Source organism: Strigops habroptila, chromosome 12, assembly GCF_004027225.2.
Source record: "Strigops habroptila isolate Jane chromosome 12, bStrHab1.2.pri, whole genome shotgun sequence".
In the NCBI taxonomy this organism is placed as follows: Eukaryota; Metazoa; Chordata; class Aves; order Psittaciformes; family Psittacidae; genus Strigops; species Strigops habroptila.
Genome location: NC_044288.2, coordinates 14386680 through 14407429, shown reverse-complemented (window position 1 = coordinate 14407429; position 20750 = coordinate 14386680). Strand labels below are relative to the sequence as shown.

Below are 20750 nucleotides of genomic sequence, written 5' to 3'. Positions count from 1 at the left end.
CCGCAGCACGAGGTCCAGTGTCTCCGCAGACCTGTCCCCTGTGCACGCCACAGGGGAAAGCCTCGCTGCGGTCAGCCCTGGCACTGACCACGCGCTGCACAGCGGCTTTGCCATGGCCACCAGCAGCACAGGGGTGCAGGATGCTGCCCGTAAGCAGAGCACCGTGGAGCTGTGACCGGTGGGCACTGCGCCCTGGTGCGGAGCAGAAGTGACCTGTGCTCCCTCAGCCCGGAGGCAGAGCTGGGAGCAAGCCACAGCTGCCTCAGGCTGCCGCATCCATCTTTCCCTGGCTGTGCTGCTGTCTGACAGTGAAACAAGGCACACGCTCCACACAGCTGGAGGGCGGTGGGACCGCTGGGATGGATGTTCTGATCCACCTTCCCCTGGGAAACAGGGGAGAGGATTCACACAGAGCCCTCAGCCACACTGATGCGACAAAGCACTGACTCAGCAGAGCGGGGGAAACCTCTCCCATGACAAGACCAGAGCCTCAGCCTCAGAAAGTAAAGAATAATTTAAAATCAATTCAGATTTGGGGAAATCCTCTGGGAAATTTCTTATCTCTTCTACCACCCAAGCAATTCCACAGTCTGCTCCACAAGCAACGACTCCACAGCAGCAGCTCGTTCCTCCTCACTTCCTATTTCATTTGTGGCTAAAACGCAGACAGTTGGCTTTGAAAGAGAACACGCGCCGACAAGGAACACAGGGACACGGCAGCAAGGACCACGCTCGGCACATCCAGACCCGCTTCCACTTGCCAACAACCAGCAACGCATCTCCAGTGTCCTTGATCAACCCCTATCTCTGAGGCTTCTCCCTCCCAGATTGGGTTAAATCCGGCTGCATCCGTAACCTCAGAGACCTGACTCCAGCTCACGAGAGAGGGGAAATCCAGGGATAACAGTCATGGCCACAGCCCTGTACAAGCGTTACTTGCCTGTCTTGCCCAGTCACCACCCTGCACTCCCAGAGCACTGCTGCTGTAACGGAGCAAGCCCGGACAGGCTGGTGTGCCAAAATGGGGCCTGCGAGTGGTACCAAGCTGCACGGTGATGGGGCAGGGGAGGACAGACCAGGGCAGGATCACACCAGCAGGAAAACAGCAACGTAGCAGCTACCCTCCCTCACACCCAGCTGTGCTTTCAGTTCCAGCAGCAGTTCTCCAAGCTGCCCCCCGCCTGCCCCATCACCAAAGCAGCATCTTTGGTGCAGTGTCAGTCTGGGAAGGTGACAACTTGAGCCAGAGCCTCGCGAACATCCGCAGCCGCTGATGGACAGCTTGCCCCAGCTCGCCCTCTTGATCTCTGCTCACCCATCAGCCTCGCAGCTGTATAGGGACTGAGATCATTCCTCCCTCCCAGCTATGAGACTCCACATCAGCTGGATACAGAGGGGAGACACGGTTCATCACCAGCTTGTGACTCTGCAGATTGGGTAACGCAAGTAGCTGCATCTGAGTGGCCCATTGCAGCAGTGCCCGCTCCACACTGTACACAGGAGCGTGCTTCGCAGCTCAGAGTGCCAGAGCCCCAGCCAAGCCAGCTGCAAAGCAGGTATCCCAACCCAGGAGATGGAGCAGAGCAGCAGCAAGGCAAGCGGCTGTGGCTGCTTCCCACCCTTATGGTGGGAGCACGACTTTCCAGCGCTGCTTCTGAGCCCCAGGAGAAGATCTCGCACCCTGACACAAGCTCCCTGTGAGGGAACACAGCTCATGAGCCTGGCGAGGGTTTGCCTGACAAACCCAGCCGGTGCTGGGTAGAGCAACCAAGTAAATGCCCCAGCAGCTCCGCAGCCATGCCCTTGCCTCAGCCGAGCAAGGAGCAGCACGGTGTTATCGCAGCCCTCGGAGATGCACAGAGAGACTCCTGCCGAGACACGACGCACAAGGAAACCCAGGCGAGAGCTCTCCTTTGCCGGGCAGGCCCCCAGCTCGCACCCAGCACAAGTCCCATGAAGAGCCCTGGGCCAGTGATGCTGCGAGAGACGGGTTCCCTGGGGCTGCATCACCCCCGTGTCAGGCTCGCAGCAAGGACCAGTCCCTCCAGCTGCTGTGACCCCCGGACCACGCTGGAGGCGCAGACAGGAGCGGAGCCACCTCCTGCCCCGGCCTGCCCGGAGAGGGGCCACCAGCACGCGCGGTCGCTGTCGCAGGGAGGATGCTACAACGGTATATACACAACGGAGCGGCTTCAACTACTTTGTGAGCACAAGTCTTGGATTCAACTGTCCTCGGCAGCTTCCCCCGTGAGGAGCGGGGCTGCAGGGGTCGGAGGGAAGGCCGCGGGGCAGGTCAGCTCGGCAGCAATGCCGGGAGGAGTCTCTGGGCCAGGGGGGAGCAGGAGCCCAGCGTGCCCCAGGGTGCAGGGAGCCGGCGGCTGCCCCGGGCCAGCTCCACCATAAGGCAACTTTTTTTTTTTTGTGGTTTTTTTTGTGTTTTTAATTCTTTTTTGGGTTTTTTTGTTGGTTTTTTTTTTTTCTTCAATAATATTTCCAAGGAAGAAAGCAAAGGGAGATGTGTCTTTAGAAAGGTTGGTTTTTGTTGTTGTTGTTGTTGTTTTTAGAGGGATTTTGGGTATTTTGTTGTTGTTGTTGTTTCGTTTTTTCAAGGGAAGAGGAAGAGAAAACCTCCAGCAAAGTCCTGTCTTTGCATGCGATGGGCATTCCTGGGGCAGCTGGTGCACCGTCCATGCAGGCTGAAGTCCAGGTGACCTGCCGGCTTCCCACTAGCTGTCCTTGCAGGAAAGGAGTCACAACAAGCCTATCCTTGGCAAAGGTCCTTTGGTTGACTTCCAAATTGTCCGTGACAGAAGGGAGAGAGGTGGACAGAGGGAGAGCCAGACCCTTGGGAAGGCTGGAGGTGAAGACACTGAGGAGGAGGGACCAGGAGGACGAACAGGACGATGCTCCTGTCGCGGCGGTCGGTGTCGGAGAGGCACCGCCACACGTGGAATGGGAGATGTCAGCCAGGTCATGGAGATCAGAGGCTCCGCAGCATCGCTGTGGCATCGGTCCCCCCCGAGGGGAACCTCGCTCCTCCGAGCCTCCTGAGCGGGCTGCCCTGCGAGGCGAGGGGGGGACACGGAGGGGAGGCGTTGGGGCCGCACAGAGCAGACTTGTTTTGGTAAATCCAGACGAACTTCTAGCAATAATTTAAAACTTGATATATATATATAATAATAAAAAAATCTCCCCTTTCTAAACCCAGCCAGAACGTATTTGTTTGTTTTGTTTGAAGAGACACTAAGACATGAGTGTGCGCACAGGAGGGGAGGGAAGGGAAAGCAAAGGGTGGGTCTGCTGGGAGCGGGTCTGGCTCTGGTCAAGGTGTTGTAATAGCAAAATGGTGTTTTAGATGCAGATCGTCTTTGCTTTCCAGCCACAAGAGAAAAGAAATCGTGTGCGTTGAAGGTTCTCCAGAGCAGCCTATTCTTAGGCACCCACCTTCCAGCTCCCTTCCTGTCTCACCCCTTCACGTCTCCCCTTCTCCGAGCCAGTCCCCCACCAACCCACCCCATCCCCTGGCAGGAAGCAGATGCTGCAGCCTCTCTACTTCCCCACTGTCTGCGATTCTGCAGCCGCCGGGGCGGGGGATTGCTGGCTCAGGTTTTTGGCATCCTCTTGTGCAGGCTGGCTGGGTGAGGCGTGGGCTTGGCTGGATGGGCACTGGCTGACCGTTTTGCTGGAAGACTGGGATGGGTAGCGCTTCCTGCCGTCTCCCCCTGACGTCGTCGGGTATCTCTTGTGTCCACCTTCCTCCCCCATGGGTGGCTGGAAGAGAAGCACCCCAGTATCAGCACAGGTTCCCCCTGGAGCAGAGAACAGCTTTCCTGCAAACCTCCAGTTGCAGCTTCTCTCCCTGACCCACACGGAACACACATGCTTCACCCCAAAGCTGCTCTCCTCCCCAAACCTACTGCTGCCAGAGAAAGACAGACTGACTTCCAATCAAACACAATGGTGACAAACTTGCTTCCCACACAGGGACACAGCCCATCAGTCTTGGAGCCAAAGCTCCACGCAATGCCAGCTCCACTCAAGCCATCAAGGCTCACTTTTTCCTCCCTCCTCAGCTCATAAGGAAAGATGGGCTCATCCACTGTGTCCCTGCCCACGGCAGAGGAGTTGGAACTACATGATCTTTAAGGTCTCTTCCAACCTAAACCAGTCTATCATCCAGTTCCTCAGGGAGCTGTTCTGAAGTGGATTTGCAATATTCCAACCCTGCAGCTTGTGCCTGGCTGCAATGATCGGGTACGACACTAGGTGTCACTGACTTCCCCAAAATCCTCCAGCGTTTGAGGGGGCCAAGGAGCTTCTGCAGGGGCCCTCGGTGTGGTGCAGGCATTGTGTCTACTCACATCCACTCGGAAGTCCTCGAGGCGCTTGAACTTGCTGAGGTATTCTTGCAGTTTGCTGTTAATGTCCAGATTTTTGGCTTTGGAATACTTTAAGAAGGCCCAGAACTTTTCCAGCCCATAGAGCTGTCCTGGAGGGGAAGAAAACCAAACCAGACATCAGCAGGACAAAAAACCAACCTTTCCTCCAGGCTTCCCCACCACTTGCCCCACAGACCCTCCTGTCCCACGGGTGGGCACAACTGAGGCAAGACAGAGAACACGGAGGGAAGCAAACTACAACAGTAATGAGCAGCCCTCTTGACAGGGGATGTCCCCAGGCTTGGCTGACCTGGTGGTGAGAAGGCTCAGCCAGCACAAGGCATTGAGACATCCCAGAGGAGCTGGTGCCTCTAGAGAAACATTCTATGAGAGCTACAGCCTCCCATTGCTCTCTTCCATCCCCCCCAGCACTCTTCAAGGATGATGAGCATCCACTCAACTCTCTACCATGAAGTAACTTGGTACTTCAAGTAACAGGGATGTCCACCTGATCCCTGTCACACATGTTAGTATATATATAGCATTATGTGGCTTCCCCAAAGGCACGGGAAGAGGCCCAGAAGCAGCCATGCAGCTGGACTATACTGCTGTCAACCACAGGGGAAGGGGTAGAAGGCACCTACCAGCTTCGTAATCCTTGATGGTCTCTTCTTGAAAGTCCTTAAAGATGTCTGGCCGGAATTTCTTCTCCAGCCCGTAGCTGTAGTATCTGAAAAGGCACTCCAGACCGTACCTGGAACAGAGCAGCACGGAGTGCTCAGACACTGCACACAACACCTGAGCAGAGAGGCTCCTGAGGCTCTCCCCTGCACCAGCGGCAGGAGGGGACTGAGAGCAACCCCAGTCCTTCCTTGGAGCAAGGCAGAGATGCTGCCTTTGTTTGCTGTGAGCCTCACAAAGGGCTGAACCCTTCTTCCCTCACTCCCCTCCCAGGAAAGGCCACTCTGTCCCTCCTCTCCTACCTGTATCCCTCCTTCCCGTCCTCCACAGCCAGTTGCTTGAACTCCTCATACATTTTCTTGTTGAAGTGATCTCGCAGGAAGAAGGACCAGAACCGGAAAAGGGTGTTCATCTCCTGGGACTGACCAATGCCCAGTCGTTTCCGCTCTGTTTCGGGAAGAAGGAATGATCACGAGTCAGATCCTCTCCCAGAGAGCCAGCTCTTACACAGGGGCTCATGCAGACCACCCACCCCCGTGCTGGACACCCTGAGCCACCGTCCATGCTCACCACAGCCTGTGGTGTAACACCAGCTACCAGCAAGGTTGGCCTGTAGGACCCTGCTTATCTCCAGGTACAGGAAGCACAGACACCCTGCCCCACACCCCGCTGTCCCTACCGTTAAGGCAGCGCCGACGGTACTTGTGGTAGACGTGTTGTGTGAAGCCATTCTCCTTGAGCAGCTCGTGCGAAGGATGCTGGAACTTGGGCAGGGACTGCGGGGTGCAGCCATAGCTTCCCACAGCTGGGGTCCCCTCCGAGGGGCTGGAGCTGAGCAAGAGGGACTCCCATCAACACCCTTCCTTGGCATCACCCAACTGACAGGGGAGTGGGGTCACCCTCCACCCCACAGCACTTGCCTGTTGGTCCCACTGAACCCCTGCGACTGTCTATTCCGGGTTTGGGACCTGGGCCATCCTACTAAGAAGGGAACTAATGTTTCCAAGAGAGTCTCATCTTGTTATTTATTCCAAGGCTTTAAACTCCCCTCCTTCCAGGAGGGACAAGTTGGGTCCCAATCCTTTCTACAGCCACTGAACAGGAGACTTCCCCAGCAAGACCAGGAGCCTTCCCTTAGTGACAGGGTTTAGTGGTGGACTTGGCAGTGCTGGGGTAAAGGCTGGACTTGATCTTAAAGGTCTTTTCCAACCGAGCTGATTCTGATTCTAAGACCAGACGCTGCCTTTCTCCTTCCTTCCCATACTCACTCCCTTTCCCATTTCTAGCTCCTCCATGACCATGTAACACCCGTCTCTGGTACCTGATGGAGGCAGTTCGTGGCCTGTGCTCCCGCGAGTCCATCACCCAGCCCACGTGGCACTCCATCGGAGGGTTCGAACTGTGCCTCGTCTTCCTCTTCCGTGGAGTCTGCAAGACACGGGGCATCAGGGACGTGTCCCCTTCCTCGCCAGGCCCCAGCTGGGAAACCCCATCTCCCACCCCACACCCCAGCCCTGCTCCCACCTTGGCATCTATCGTCCTGCCCTCTTTCACCACTGGGTAGAACCGGGGTGTCTGTGTCGGGTCCTTCAGCTGAGGCGTGCGAGGGGTCCGGGGGGTCCTGGCATTGCGGTAGTTGGGTGATTCTGGTACAGTCGTAGGCAAAGAGCGGGCGATGGTTGAAGGTTCAGGGACTCCAAACAACTTGTTAGCCAAAGCGTCTGTAGGTACTGCAGAGAGAAACCCCCCCGCCACGGGTCAAGCTCAGCTCTGAGCATGAGAGCATCCCGACAGCCAAGGGACATCCATCTCACAGCTGGGAAGCAGCAGGGGCAGGAATACAGAGACACATCCCAGCCCTCCGAGACAAGCAGCTTCAAATCCAGCATGTCACCAGCTTGGCTAGACAGCCTAACGCCTAGCAGCAGATCCAAGGACTGAGCTTCCAGGGATCCCACAAGGTATCTGCTTCCTGGTGGCTAAGAGCAGCAACAAATCCCCCATTCCCAAGAGGACAAGGCACCAAGTACCAGGCACAGGCAAAGAAGACCCAGCAGGCAGCTGCCTTCCAGCTATTCAGAGAGGGTGCCAGAGGGAAGTCAAACCAGGGAGCTACAAAGTCTGCCAAGGTTTCCTCACTCAACTGGGACACCCCTGCTTTTGGGCCTCCTCTTCTGGAGCCCCAAAACATCCAGCTGGGAGAAAAGCATTGCTCTGGGAAGGATAATCCCACACGCCTGTGGCCACAGTTCCTTCTCCGCAGCTGCTACCCAACCTCCGAGGGCCTCTTACCAGGAGGAACAGGGACAAGTTCAGTCCCACCCGTCTCTTACCTTGCTGGAACCTGGGGGGACCAGGAGGGACTTCCTGGTTTGGATCCACAGGGGGCTCTGGGGTCAAGGTGTCAAACTGCTCCCTGCTGATCATGTTCACCTTCTTGAAGTTCTCCACCTCTTGCTGCATTGGAAGAGGAAGGCGATGAAGCAAACAATTGCCCTCTTCTCCCCTCATCCCATCAGTTCATCATGACCCCTCTCCCCATGCCCTCAGCTTCTACCACCCCAGAGAGAAGCACTGCTTCAGCACTGTGCCAGGTACCAACCATGGGAATGCTGAGCCCAGCCGATAGCTCCAACAGCCAACCCACCTCGCAGCCAAAATCGTTTCTGTTGCTGAATGGGTCTAGCTAAACCCCCAGCTGTGAGAGTCACCAAGCTGGAACTCCAATGCTTCAAAGCAGCAGATGGGCTTTCTATGTAAAGCCCAAGTGTGTGCAAACTGGCACCAAAATGGGAAAGAGCACAGGCCAAGAGCAGTCCGGCCAGCTACAAACCAGTCCCCAGTAAGTGCGGTCTCCAAAGGACTGGGCATTACAGACACTGCAGAGACATCCAGTTTCCCCCATGGATCTGGCACTGCCTGCCAAGACCCTGGCAGCAAACGGAGCAATAGGCCCCATGTTCCAGGTCACCTCATTACTGTCACTGTGTTTACCTGGCTGCAGCCTTACAAGCACATTACAGAGCTGTGTTTATCCCTGATACAGCAGAACACGATGCTGGGAGCCAAGAATCCCAAGCTCTGCAAGAGGACTAATTCTGGTTTAGCTCTACCTATGAGCAGGCTGTAACCCGCTGTACTGCCCTTTCCACCCCACACCAAGGCAGGCTCCCTGTGCCCCACATGCACTCCCTTCCTTGCATCAACCGCTCTCACCTTGATCTGGGAATACTCTGGCTCAAACTGCTCTGTCCACAGGTCCTGCTCGTAGTAGTACAGCCCGTCGTTGATGACCTTGGCCAGCTCCGAGCTCATTTTAGCCCTGGATGTGTGGTTGCCAGTCCGGTCCCCGCCGGGGTGCCGGCGCAGGTAAGGAGGTGTCTGCGTCACGATGAGGATCTTGTTTACATCCCGGTCGTCGATCTCGTAATCAGAGTCTTCGTCGGACCAGTCGGTGAAGGTGTTCTTGCGGCCGTCCATCTGCTCCATCTCCTCGTCGAACAGGAAGTCTAGTTCCTCGGGTTCATCTTGGTCCTTCTGCTTTTGCTGCTGCGGTGTCTTTGACTCCTCTGGTTTCTACAGGGACAAGGGTGACACCAAGATAAACAGCACGCAGTGACACAAGCGCACTGCTTGGAGACACAGCTATTTGTTTCCTTCCTGCAGCCAAAGCAGCCCATCTATGGGGAACACCTTATTTACACCACTGAGGATCAGCTCCAAAGTGGGTCGGATGGGGCCAGGAGAGACTAGGACATCACTCCTATGACAAACAGACCCTATTTGATTTGAAACCTGCCTACTTATGATTCAAGTCACCCAGACAACGAGGAGACCCCCACCCCAACAGCTCCTACACCACCACCAACCTTGGGCCTGGCTGGGGAGGGCCGAGGTCTCTTCTTCACTTCAATCCATGTCTCTGAATCCAGATCTGGAAGACTTGTGGACAGGCCCTTGGGCATCGTCTTCAGGTTACTGACCTCCTCTGTTTTGGTGGGGACCGGGCTGGCGGCACGTGGGGAGCCAGGAGCAGACTCTAGAGCCAACAAGAGCCACAAGGTGCTTTAGGGGGAGGAATGGAGCCTGGGGGAGTGTGTACTTAAAGCACCCAACCAAAGAGGGGGTTATTCTGGCACAGCTTGCGGGACTAGCTATCATCCGGAGAAATCTTCCCAAGGCAGTCCAGAGCCAGTGGGAACAGATCTTTTCCTGCCAAAACTTAACTCTTGCAACAGCACCAAGATGATCCTTCACCTGGCCTGTTGGGCCCAGCCCTGGGCTCCTGACAGCCCCCATGGAATGGGATGACAGGAGCAGGGGGCAGCCCATGAAGGGCAGCAGAGCCTTCCCCAGCACTTGGTTGACAGCTCCATGCCTGCTGCCCCATTTGTACTCAGCATCTCCTCGACCATTAAGGACAAGCTGGCTTCATGAGTGTCCTCTGCTCAGCAGTAGTGGAGTATTTCCAGGCACAGCCAAGTGACTTCCAGCAGGACTAACCCTCCCTGAGTCCCTTCAGCCCCCACAGAGGAAAAGCCACAAACTCAGTCTCTTTCATGTTTCCCCGTGTAGAGGCAGCAGCGCTCTGGGGTCTGAGGACAGAGCCCATACCCGCTCCCACCTCTGAACAGAAAGCAAACGACAGAGGCCTGCCCTGGGGAACACTCTCAGGGTCCCAGTCCTGCTGCAGTACCAACACCCCATCCCACACCTCCCTCCACATTCCCCAGGGCTCACCGGTCTCTTTCTGGAAGCTTTGCCGGGGCACAAACTCGGGGCAGTTGATGAACTGCGAGAAGTCAGTCTGTGTGTAGTCGGCCATAGGGGGCCCAGGCAGAGCCCATTTCTCTGGCTGCTCTTTTCTCCTGATCTTCTCATCCACGATTTCCACCACCTTGCTGTCCTTCAGAGCCTGCAACCAAGGGATACCTGGTTAACTTAGGGCCCTGCTTTGGCACTTTAAGTGGCTCAGCCCCAGCCCTTCCTCCCTAAGAGGACCAAGAGGAGAAGGGAGCAAGCAAAAGACGAGGGAAGGCTCCACTTGCATCTCACCCACAGCCCATCTCGAAAACAGGCCTCAGACAGGGATGGCAAGAAGGAAAATTCATCTTTCCTTGCCCTCACCTTGATGATGAGGCTGATGTCAGTGGTCAGCGCCTGCACCCGGTGGAAGCTGGCGATCAGGGTGATGGGAAGGAAACCATCAGAGTCCATCTTGCGGCGCAGGAAGAAGTCTCGCTCCAGGTTGTCCACACTGAAGTAGTATTCTCTGTACGGACAACACACCAGTGAGAGGAAGCTCCAAAGCCACCTTCCTCTGGACACCCCCATAGAAAGTAATCCCCCACACTTCTGCTACTGCAAGGCTGGTAAGAGACAGCCTGTGGAGCCCAGACTTGGGGTAAGCTGGTGCTGTGAGATGCGTGGCAGAGTCAACACAACTTGGCTCTAACCCTACCCACGGGGTTAGATACACAGACCCCAGGGAGGACATCTGTGAACGTCCCACCAACACCCAGGCAAGGAGAAGAGGTGGTGCTTACATCTGCCGCTTGATGTAGTCTTTGAGCAGCTCCTGGTCCACGCTGTAGAGCTCAGCACTGCTGATGTTGTCAAAGTAGTAAGTGATGTTGCTGGCGTATTTCTGCGTGCGGGAGCCATCCGAGCCCTCAAATTTCCGGTACCCATACTGGTAGTCAAAGTGCCCTGTGGGACACAAGGAAGGGTCAAGCACAGAGCTCCTGGGATGTGCTCAACAGGGCTAGACTCTTGCACAAACAGCTCCCTCTGCGCTGTTCCTAGGAGCCCATGGCAGCCCATAATGGGGCATCCCTCACCCACATCCCTCATCCTCCTGCTCTCAGCCTTTGCCACAGAAGGGATCCCAGTGAAGCTTCAACACACCAAGCAAAAGAAAGGCCGGAGCCCTCCTACCCAGGAGCAACTGGGCAGCCCAGATGGCACACAAAGACCCTACACTGAAGCTGTGTCAAGGTTAGCACAGACACTGCCCTGTCAAATGCCAGTGTAGATGCTTCCCCATCCAAGCCTTAACTCCTGCTTTGCTCTCAGCATGACATAAAGCCTACCCAGAGTATCAGCATGCTTCAACTCCTCCACGCAGGAGTCCTGCAAGGGGCAGAAAACAGGTGGAGGAGCTTGGCCTGAGCAGAAGAAAGGCATTTGCCTTTATTAAAATACCAGAAAGAATAATTTGCTTTCATTAAAATCAGCTCAATTTACCAGCTGGGATGGCCTGCCACAATATTTCCCTTTATCCTTACAGCGCTCTGCCTTCCCCAGCCCGCTTTGGAGCGCCAGGTCTCACACACATAGAGCCATGCACGCTTCAGCACATGCTCCCTGCTGCCACAAGAGCACACATCCAGGGATCACCTCCTCTGCCCCGGCCACGGCCTCTGCCACGGCCCCGGCCTCTGCCCCGGAAGGTCCCTCGCACGGCTCCTCCCTCGCTCTTCACGCTGGAGGTTTCATCGTGGTCCTGCCAGCTGCGCTCGTGCTTGTTGTCCGGGTGCCAGCCTGCAGCAAGAGAGAAAGAGGGGCAGGAGGAATGTTACAGTATGAAAACACCCTCCTGGAACAAGCCCGCTGCACCCAGAGCGCTTTGAATGCAGGACGGGTGCCCACTGTGCCATGCCTGGGCATCAGGGCTTGCTCTGCCCCACGGCCAGGGCAGGCAGAGGGGTCCCCTTGCTGAGCCCCCACCTTTCAGCTCGCTGCGGTTGTTGGAGGGGTGCCTGTGCTGCTCGTTTTGCCGGTTGTTCCGAGAGGCCGTTTTGTCCCTAGGCACCTCTGACTTCATGTCTATCTGCAAAGGGACCCACTTGTGTTTGTTGCCTGCAAAAGGACAGGGTTTGGGTGTGACACAGGTTCAGAGAGCATCTGCTTCCTCCCCCACAGTCCCCTCTTGCCACATAGTCCCTACACGTGGAGGGGAGAAAGCAGCAGGGCCTTTTGGACCGACCTTGTCCTCAGACATCTCTCCAAGCCCGACTGGATGCAGAAAGTCTCCAACCAGAACTCTTGGGCATGGAGGGACATGACACAAAACTCCCTTGCTGCTTCACTGCATTTGTCCTTCCTCTGTCCCCTTCTGCTCACCGAGGCTCAAGCCAGACTGAGCCCATGTGCCAACTGTGGCTGATGCAACCCAGAGTCAGGGCTCTTCTGTGCCTGCAGAGCGCACATGGAAGGGCAGACCACTGCCATGCTCCCCACACACACAGACACCCCTTCTTGGGCCCTGCTCCACCAAAACGACACTCAGCCCCCTGGAAGCCTGCAAACACCATCGCTGTCCCTGCACTGGGAGCATGTCCTGCAGCAAGGCCCCCAGGGAAGGCAGTGGACACCTCCACCTGGCTGAGGGTTGCAGAAGGGGAGACGTGCTGAGCTCAAGGGACTGTCCCCACCAGGTCCTGCCTTACCTTTCTTCTTCTGGGCTGACTTCTGGTTGTCATCGTCACCATTCTTCTCCTCCCCAGACTCATCCGATTTGGTTTTCAGGCTCTCTTTGCCATCGCTCCCATCCCCTTTCTCCTGCTCTTTCATGTCTTTCTTGACAGGCAGTTTCCGCAGGGATGGTGCTTTATGTGGCTGCTGCAGACACACCAGTGGAGGGAAGATGTGAGAGGTGAGAGAAATGAAGAGCTGGAGGCAGACCCCAGCTGTGCCAGCAGCAACAAGAACCAGAGGACCTTGCCCTAGGCTGGAAGCATCCCTGCTCTGTGCCCCCTAGAGCTGCCCTGTTCCTGGCAAAGAGCAGGGCAACGGCCTCTATAGAAGCTGGGAAGTGCTCGAGGCACAAACCCCAGGCACAGAAGCTACTAAGATGGACTGCCAGGGATGCCTGGTGCTCCTGGACAGGGTTATCCTACAAGGGAGCAGACTGCCCCAGTGGCAAAAGGGTGAGTGAACCTCATGCCCTGACAGCCAGCCAGGAGCTGGTAGAGCAGCACTTAAAAATAGAAAGGTTTCAACGACACCCATGTCTGGAGCAGGAGAAGCCCATGCCCCACGGGCACACCAGCCCCTTCTCATGCATTTTCTCCTGTGGAAGTCTTGACTTTCACCCAGGCCCCTTCTTGCACTGAGCACCCTGAGCAGAGCAGGTCTAGGAGCTGCCCTACCTGCTGCACCCAGCCCAGGGGTTTAGACAGGGCTCCAGGCTCCCAGAATAGCACTGAGGGAGCTGGACACACAGAGCAGCCCTAAAAGGAAATCCCCTGCACCCTGCCCGCTATTCCTGGCTGCCTCCGCACTGACACTCAGCACCCCAAATGGCCTGAGCTCAGCCTGTGCTTCCAGAGGGACGGGGAAGTCTGCAAGGGCCTTATCCTGCTCACAGGAGCGATTCTGTGTTCTCACCTGGACGCTCTTGTGGGCTATCTCTCCTGGTGTTGGCCAGTTCGTGGCATCACCGAAGTCACCAACCTTGTATCCAAAGAGAAAGGTCGTGTTAGTGCACAAGCTGCAGGTGCCATTCCCTGCATCAGCAGCCAGAAGCCCTTAGAGCCACAGCCACCACCATCCTGCAGACGGCTATCCCAGGTTTGGGGATGCCATCCAAACATACATATACACAGCTCCTGCCCCCACCCAAGCAGGGACCCAAAATCCATCCCAAATAACTGCAGGAATGTCTGTAAGAGGTTGTACTGAGGCTGCCAGCAGCCCTGTAAGCTACCAGCCTCTCACCGTTTTGCCCCAACAGCAGTATTTGGCACCAGGTTGCCCAGGTTAACTCACTCATCACAGGCACCATCCCTCGGACAAGGGAAAGCACAGAGCTTTCAGCATCCCAAATCCACCCGAAGCAACTACATCCCATTAAAGAAGCTGCCTCCACCTAGTGGCAGGTCACAGCCAGGCACAGCTTCACTTCAGTGCCCAACCAAGGGCTGGCAACAACGAAGCAAAGGGATCATGTAGCTGAATTGGTGAGAAACTTCAAGCAGGTGTCTGATGGTGATGTGAGCTCCCTCACTCCAGACACCACACAGGGGACCACCAGTCACTCCTCTGCTAAATAAATGACCTGGCCACTAGCATCTTTTCTACCTCTTCCAGGTTTCAGAGAGGAAAGGACCTAAATGGCTGCCCAGGCACACGATGGATCACAGCTGGGCACTGAGTTTATCTGAGCACAGAAACACCACTTTGCCCTTGTAGCGTCATTACTTCTAAGTTAATTTGGAGTCACCAAGTCCCTCAGATCACATCTCTACATGCAGCTGCCCTGCTCATCTCCCCACGAGGCAGGTTTCCTTGGAAAACCACTTCCAGTGCAAGGCCGTGCCTGTCTCAGCCAGGAGCGCCTTCCATCCCCAGGGCCCTCCTCTCCCTGATGTGGTCCAGATAAGGAAAGTCTTATCAAGTTTTAGACATGCCTTCACTGGCTTCTGGGAGCCAACACCAACAGCCCGTGCCCCTCGCTGTGCCCCAGCTGCATGCAACATCCTCTGAAGCAACTGTCCCTCCATCACATGCTGATCCCTGGAACAGATTGCTCTGGTTCCTCCAAAGTAGTTGAATTGTTTGAAATCAATTACCCTGACTCTCCATGTGCCAGGACAGAACAGATTGCACAAGAAAGGACCTGTAGACACACCGCTCCATCACACCACCGCCCTGTCTGCACTGCAAAGCAGGGCACTGGCTAAGCTCCAAAGGGATTTGCTGTGGAGGGCAGAGGGTTTCCACATCCAGGACTGTGCTCCAAGTGCCTCCCTGTGAGAAGGGAGGTGAGAAGGTCTTCCCTAGCCTAGCTGGGCACAAAAAGCAGTCCAGGTAGCATACAAGACCACTAAAACACTGAAGAGGGGATGGAGAATCAGGATGCTCTTCCTGCAAGTGGCCAGGCCAGTACATAATCCCTCCACAACCAGGCTTGTGATGCAGTCTGCTCATGTAGCACTGCCAAGGGCACCAGAAGCTGGAGACCAGTGAGAGGGCCAGAAGGCACAGCCTTACCTTGCTTCCCTTCCGCTGTCTCGGGTTGGCAGCCCTCACCACCTTCGCAGGAGTTGTATGTTCTGCAAGAGGAGGAGAAGAGAACTGTTAGAACACCGCTGGGGGTTGTGGAAGTGTTAGCCCTGGACGGGAGCAAGCCCGCTCCCCCTTCAGCAAAGGATGGCCAAGAGGAAAAGGTGACCAGAACACAGAGCCAGCTTCTGAGCTGGATCTCAGAAGGGCTGCAGCAAGATCAGAACACTTCTGATCCAAGTGGCCAAGCAATGGACCTTTACCCCCATCCTGCCGCAGGAAGGCACTCCCTGGCTTAGCTCAGCCCTCCCCACTCGGCCTTGCGAGGCGGGGAGGAGGGGTGGCGAGTTCGGCTCGCTCTGTAAAGCACCGTGCACAACTTGATCGGCTGTTATGCACAGCAAAACAAACATGCCCTTGAACAGGCAAGGCCCATCCCCACCAGCGCCGCTGGCCCTCCCCAGGCAGGGGAGAAAGGCTCTGACACAGGGATGCACACGTCTGCGGCACATGGGTGCTGCTCGCCTTCTGCTTTGATCTCTAGTGCATCCCAGCACGGGGCAGTGAGTTCATGAGAGGGAATGTACAGAGAGAAAGAGCCAGATCTGGGAAGTGCTTAAATCCTGCTACAGGCAAGAGTATTTAAGCACTTGAGTGCCTCCGGGGTGTTGTAAGGTATGAGAATGCAACTGCTGGGGTTCAGACTGCCATGGACCTGTAGTGAGTCAAAACCTCAGCTCCACCATGATGTGTCTTGGTTCCTGTTCGCACACCACCTCCTTACAAGCAGAAGAAATTCAACTCATTTTCTCCCTCCTTGCAGGAAATCCAGCTCATTTTCTCCCTCCTCCCAGGTTTAGCTGCAAGGTCTGTGGATCAGGCTCACACAGAATCCAGCAGAGCAGTACACCACCACCCAACACAAACCAACCCCATGAGGGCCACGTATGAGGGTTTGCTCCATGACAGGGAGAGGAGAACCTGCTGGCCCCTGCCTTGAGGGGCATTTCTGCTGACTCCACTGGTTTAAATGAAAAGCCCTCACTGGGGTGGGGGACAAGGGTGTGAGGAAGGTGAAGAGCCCCGAGGGATGGCAGAGGCTATGTGGGGATGTCCCAGGAAACACCCTGGACAGCCTACCCAGCCCCACTCAAAGCTGGCTTTGATCTCCTGTGTAAGGAAGGACAACTTTGCCTAGATGATCAAAACCGGTCCCCTTGCTAGCCTGGAAACCTGTGATTCATCCTGCCAGCCCAGCCTTGCTCAGAGCTGCAGGCTTTGAAGTGTCAGCAAGGCAGAGTCAGACACGGCCGGATGGAGCCACGTGCACTCCCCTTCCCCAAGTTCCTGCGTAGGGATTTCACCTCCAGGACACCCCAAACTCTCAGATAGGTCCCCGAATCCCCCCTTTTACTCCTCAGCCTCTCCCCATAAGCAACAGCAGTCCCATGTGTCCCTCACTTATTCCACGTGCACCTCATTGAGAATCCCGGCTCCACAGCACAAAGCTTGCCACGAGGCTTTTAAACTTCCCTGCTAGTGTAGGAAGAGCGAGCGCTTTCCAAACAGCCCCTAAAATCCTCCACACGACACCCACAGATGTCACCGACTAAATATAGCTTCCAAGGCACCAAGTGCTACAGCACAAACCCACGGCCAGCCCGCTTTTCCACAGGTACGGAGCACCCCTGCTCCACCAGCACTCACACGCTGGCACCGCAGGCAAGGAGAAGCGAACTCGCTCTGCAGGCTGAGCAGGCACCCATCTCTCTGGCTAGGGGAGAGCAGGGCTCACTGCAAGCATCCCACCCCGGTACCTGCTCCCAACACACTCGCAGTGTTCACAGCAATGGCATCCAGCCCTTTTCTCCAGCTGCTTCAGCTCAGGAGCCTCACGGCCATCGATGTTCTTGTGCTTTTTTGGGGTACCAAAGAGAGGAACCCCTAGTGAAAGAGGCACAGGGGTGGGTGCCACAGACTCCATGTCGTTGTGGGGGAGGAAGGAGATTGTTTGAAACAAGTTCTGCTGCTTTCCTTATCTGCAAGATAGGAACAGGGATGCCTTATCTAGCCGGGGTGCTGAGAAGACTCATTAGCATCTGCAGAGCGCTGTGGAAGACAAAACACAAAGCAAAGCAAAGGCTGCAGCCTGGCAGGGAGGCTGCGCCAGGGAGCCAGGCCAGGCCAGCGCCGCGGCAGGGGCCGAGGCACCTCTCGTCAGTGCGGACAGAGGCAGGATCTGCAAGTCATGGTGGAGACTGTTCAGAGCAAGGCAGGAGGCTGAGAGGGTGCGACTGTGCGATGGACAGTCAGTCACCATCCACACAGCCATGGCAAGCAGAAGCTGAGCATACCTGGCACCCTCCAGGGCACGCCAGCCTAACCAAGGGCCTCAGCTCCAACCCATTCTGGAGCCAAGCTCCTGGACATTGAACCCGAAACTGCTCTTGATGTTCCCTTGCAGAGATTCTAGCAAACTCAAGTGTTTAACAAAGCAAACCCATCCAAAACACATTTGGGCTAATCCAGGTGCTCAGAAGAAAACCTTCCTACATGGACAGGAACACACCTTGTGTTCCAAACCCCGCTGGCCTTCATCACTGCATCAACCTGGGAAATAGGGAGCAAGTGGATGTTGCTCACCCCCCAGGTAGCTCGGACAAGCAGTGCTAGCAAGGGATACTAGATACTGCCCTGGCTGGTAGATGAGCCCTTAAAAGCTGCTCACAGATGCCTCAGACCTCCCCTCCTGGCATCTCACAAACCTCCTTTTGCATTTATTCGGTGCAATTTTCAATTGCAGTAACACTGCCTGACTGTCCTCCCCCCAAAAACAGGGCCCTTCTGTGCAAGGGGACAGACAAAACAGCGGCAGCAGGAGCCAGGGCTTTAGTGGTGTGAGGCTGGCAAGGGGACAGCGGGCAGGGAAGGAAGGAGCAGCTTTGCCTGCAGCCACAGAGCAGATGCTGGCACAGTCAGGAACAGAAAAGCAGGTTTTGATCTGCTGCCTGCAGCCAGAACCAGATCCTTTGCCCATGGGGCTGCCCGGCCATGAGATTATTTCTTAGCAACCGAGGGGATGAGGCAGCATTTCCCTATGCCAGCACTGCAGCCAAACCCCTCCCATGGCCAGGGCACAGGAGCAGCATTCCTTAGCTTGCGATGCTCGCTCCCCAGTGAGCACCAAAGGAGGGCAATGCTGTGCAGACTCCTCGTGCTTCCCTTCCAGCACAGTACAGCAGCCCTCCAGGCAGGAAGCTCACAGGGGTGTCCAAGTGAGCCAGGTTCAAGGTTCCAACCTTGTACCTGGAAGGAAAAGAGCTGCTGCACAAGGACCAGAGAGGGTGACAGCAGCTCCAGAGCTAAACGCATTGTCCCCCCATCCTGAGATGGACATGTGCTGTAGGACCACTGAGCATGGCCTAGGAGACATATCTATACCTCACCTGGGAAAAGCAAACCCAACACCTCCCAGCCTGTTTCCCTGCCTTTTCTTGTATCTAATGCAGCTTCTAATGGATTTTCAGAGAAGGCAGATGAAGAGGTGGAATAAATCTGCAGGGCTGGCGCTCTACTGCAGGAATACCTGCACCTCTAGTAAGAGAGCTATAGTGCCTGCTCCCAGTGTACCACTCGTGTGCAACACACAGAAGGGATCAGAGCACCCCAGCTCCAGCTGGGACAGCCTCAGAGTGCAGCCCAGGTTCCCAGCAGGAATGCAGAGTGCTCAGCTCCGGCATGTGCTCTGCCCCTGACACAGCAGAGCCCTCCTTCCCTACAGGAGCTGCTGCAGCCCCCAGGACAAACTGCTGATGAAGGATGTTCTGGAGCCAAGAGCCCGGACTCTGCGCTGGAGAGGCTGAGCAGGGCGCACGCTCCGTGCCGCGGGTCCTGCTGGGAATGGGAGAGCTGAACTGGTATCCCCAGAGCCCTGAGGGTGCTGTGCGGGACAGCTGGACATGCGCCCAGCGGTCCAACGGGATCCACTTCACTACCCAACAGTCTCTGAGTGACCTTCCCTTCTGCCCGCTGTCCCAGCGCACACGAGGATCACAGCTCATAACCAACATGATGGACACCCGCTCTGACAAGGCTTCTTCAAGGTCTCTAGGTGAGGAAGAGCAAGGGTGAGCTGAGCCCTGAGTGGCCTGGGCAGGTCCCAAGTAAGAGGGGGAATAGTGCCCCAGCCAAAGTGATAAAGCATTAACCTGCTGAGAAACAATGGACACCCAGGTATTGTGAGAAAAGACAGAAACCATCAGACAGCTTACACTGAAGAGAACTACTACTTGCTCACACTTACATATACATACACGCTCATTTTCCAGGCAGAGAACATCAGCCTGGGAATTAGCCGTTTCCCTGGAGATAGCCGGTCTTTTTGGGCAGGCAGGAGGGCCCCTCTTGGGGAACAAGATGCAAGACAGACACGGTGGGACAACACCAACCTGCAAAGCAACTCCTGTAGGAAAGCAGGAGCCAGCAGGCAGCCACAGCCAAGGCTGCCAGGACCCCACTGTGCCTGCAAGAACACCCTTGCTGGCCCCACAGGAGACCCCAACAGAGAACAGCTGCACAAAGGTGTATCCCCACCTTGCCAACATGGGAAACTCAGGGCACCAGCCCTGTCTTTCCTCCAGGCCTCAGCCTGACCCACACAGCAGCAGGGACAAGACACTGATTCGGCTCTCCTGTGGCACTCGTCCCTTCCTGTGCATTCAAACTCCATGACTTGGCATTTCAGCCTGACTGAGCCATCAGAGGACACAGCTGGTGAGCTTCATGCCCACCAACGCTACACCTTCTCCAGGGACATTCGCAGGATCGGTTGTGCAGACCAGATGTGACCTGCAAGCCAACAACAGCCTTCCCCCTCCCACCAGCAGCCTCCAATGGCTGCTGCACCCGTTTCTTCATCAGCAAGACGGCAGCGGTGGGCACCACATCTGTACTGTAAAGGTGCTGGGAAGCACAGGCAAATAGGAGGGGACCCCAGTGCCCCCAGGGAGCAGTTTGGTGACAGCCCTGCATGCAGAGAGGTGCTGATACCCCCAGAGACCACGTAGCATCTTCCACCTCTGCGTGCCCCCAAAGAGCTGCTCCCAGCACCAGCTTCAGCCATGTGTGAGAACTAATGCCAGACTGAGATGGGAAACGCTTGTCTCTGCAGCTCCATGCACGAGCAGAAAAGCCTGGGATTTACAGCACTGACTGCTTGGCATGCTCATATTTTGCTGAAGACATCATATAACACATAAAACCCAGCAAGGATCAGGGCAAACTGGGCACACAGACTGTACCTCCTCTCGGTTTACACTGTTTTACAGCTCTACCTCTCGCCAACTCGCAGTTGTAGCTGGAGGTGCATGAAGGGGGAGATCAAGAGAGCACTGGATGCAGTTCTCCAACAGCTTTAAATGGGATGTTATCACAAGGATGTCTTCCAGCATAAAGGAGTTGGTGTCTCCACAACAAGGGCTCTCACCCGCTGCTGGGGACTGAAGAACCACACCACTTGCAGCATGTGCTCTGGCAGCTCCCCGCTGGCAGCACAGGGCCTGGCCCTGCTCACAAAGGTAACAGGAGGTATCTGAAACACCTCTTTAACACCACAAGTTTCCTGCACATCCAAGAATGGGCAAGGTCAAGACCAAGCAGAAGACCGGATCCTTAAGCCGCAGA

The 20750-nt window shown here is 55.9% G+C and overlaps 1 protein-coding gene across 1 annotated transcript in view; it reads right to left on the bottom strand.

The window, feature by feature from the left end:
- Positions 1-2589: 2589 nt before the first annotated feature.
- LARP1 (La ribonucleoprotein 1, translational regulator) overlaps positions 2590-20750 on the bottom strand; it is a 41221-nt gene continuing 23060 nt past the window's right edge. The window contains exons 3-20 of the mRNA XM_030503636.1: positions 15057-15118; positions 13452-13517; positions 12512-12683; positions 11790-11921; positions 11460-11603; positions 10607-10769; positions 10188-10332; positions 9801-9975; positions 8930-9099; positions 8277-8636; positions 7394-7517; positions 6585-6790; positions 6382-6488; positions 5740-5891; positions 5363-5507; positions 5024-5133; positions 4362-4489; positions 2590-3771 (exon numbers count right to left, since the gene is read on the bottom strand). Of these exons, the coding sequence (XP_030359496.1) occupies positions 3550-3771; positions 4362-4489; positions 5024-5133; positions 5363-5507; positions 5740-5891; positions 6382-6488; positions 6585-6790; positions 7394-7517; positions 8277-8636; positions 8930-9099; positions 9801-9975; positions 10188-10332; positions 10607-10769; positions 11460-11603; positions 11790-11921; positions 12512-12683; positions 13452-13517; positions 15057-15118 (2783 nt within the window). The 3' untranslated portion in view covers positions 2590-3549. The remainder of the gene's footprint in view (positions 3772-4361; positions 4490-5023; positions 5134-5362; positions 5508-5739; positions 5892-6381; positions 6489-6584; positions 6791-7393; positions 7518-8276; positions 8637-8929; positions 9100-9800; positions 9976-10187; positions 10333-10606; positions 10770-11459; positions 11604-11789; positions 11922-12511; positions 12684-13451; positions 13518-15056; positions 15119-20750) is intronic.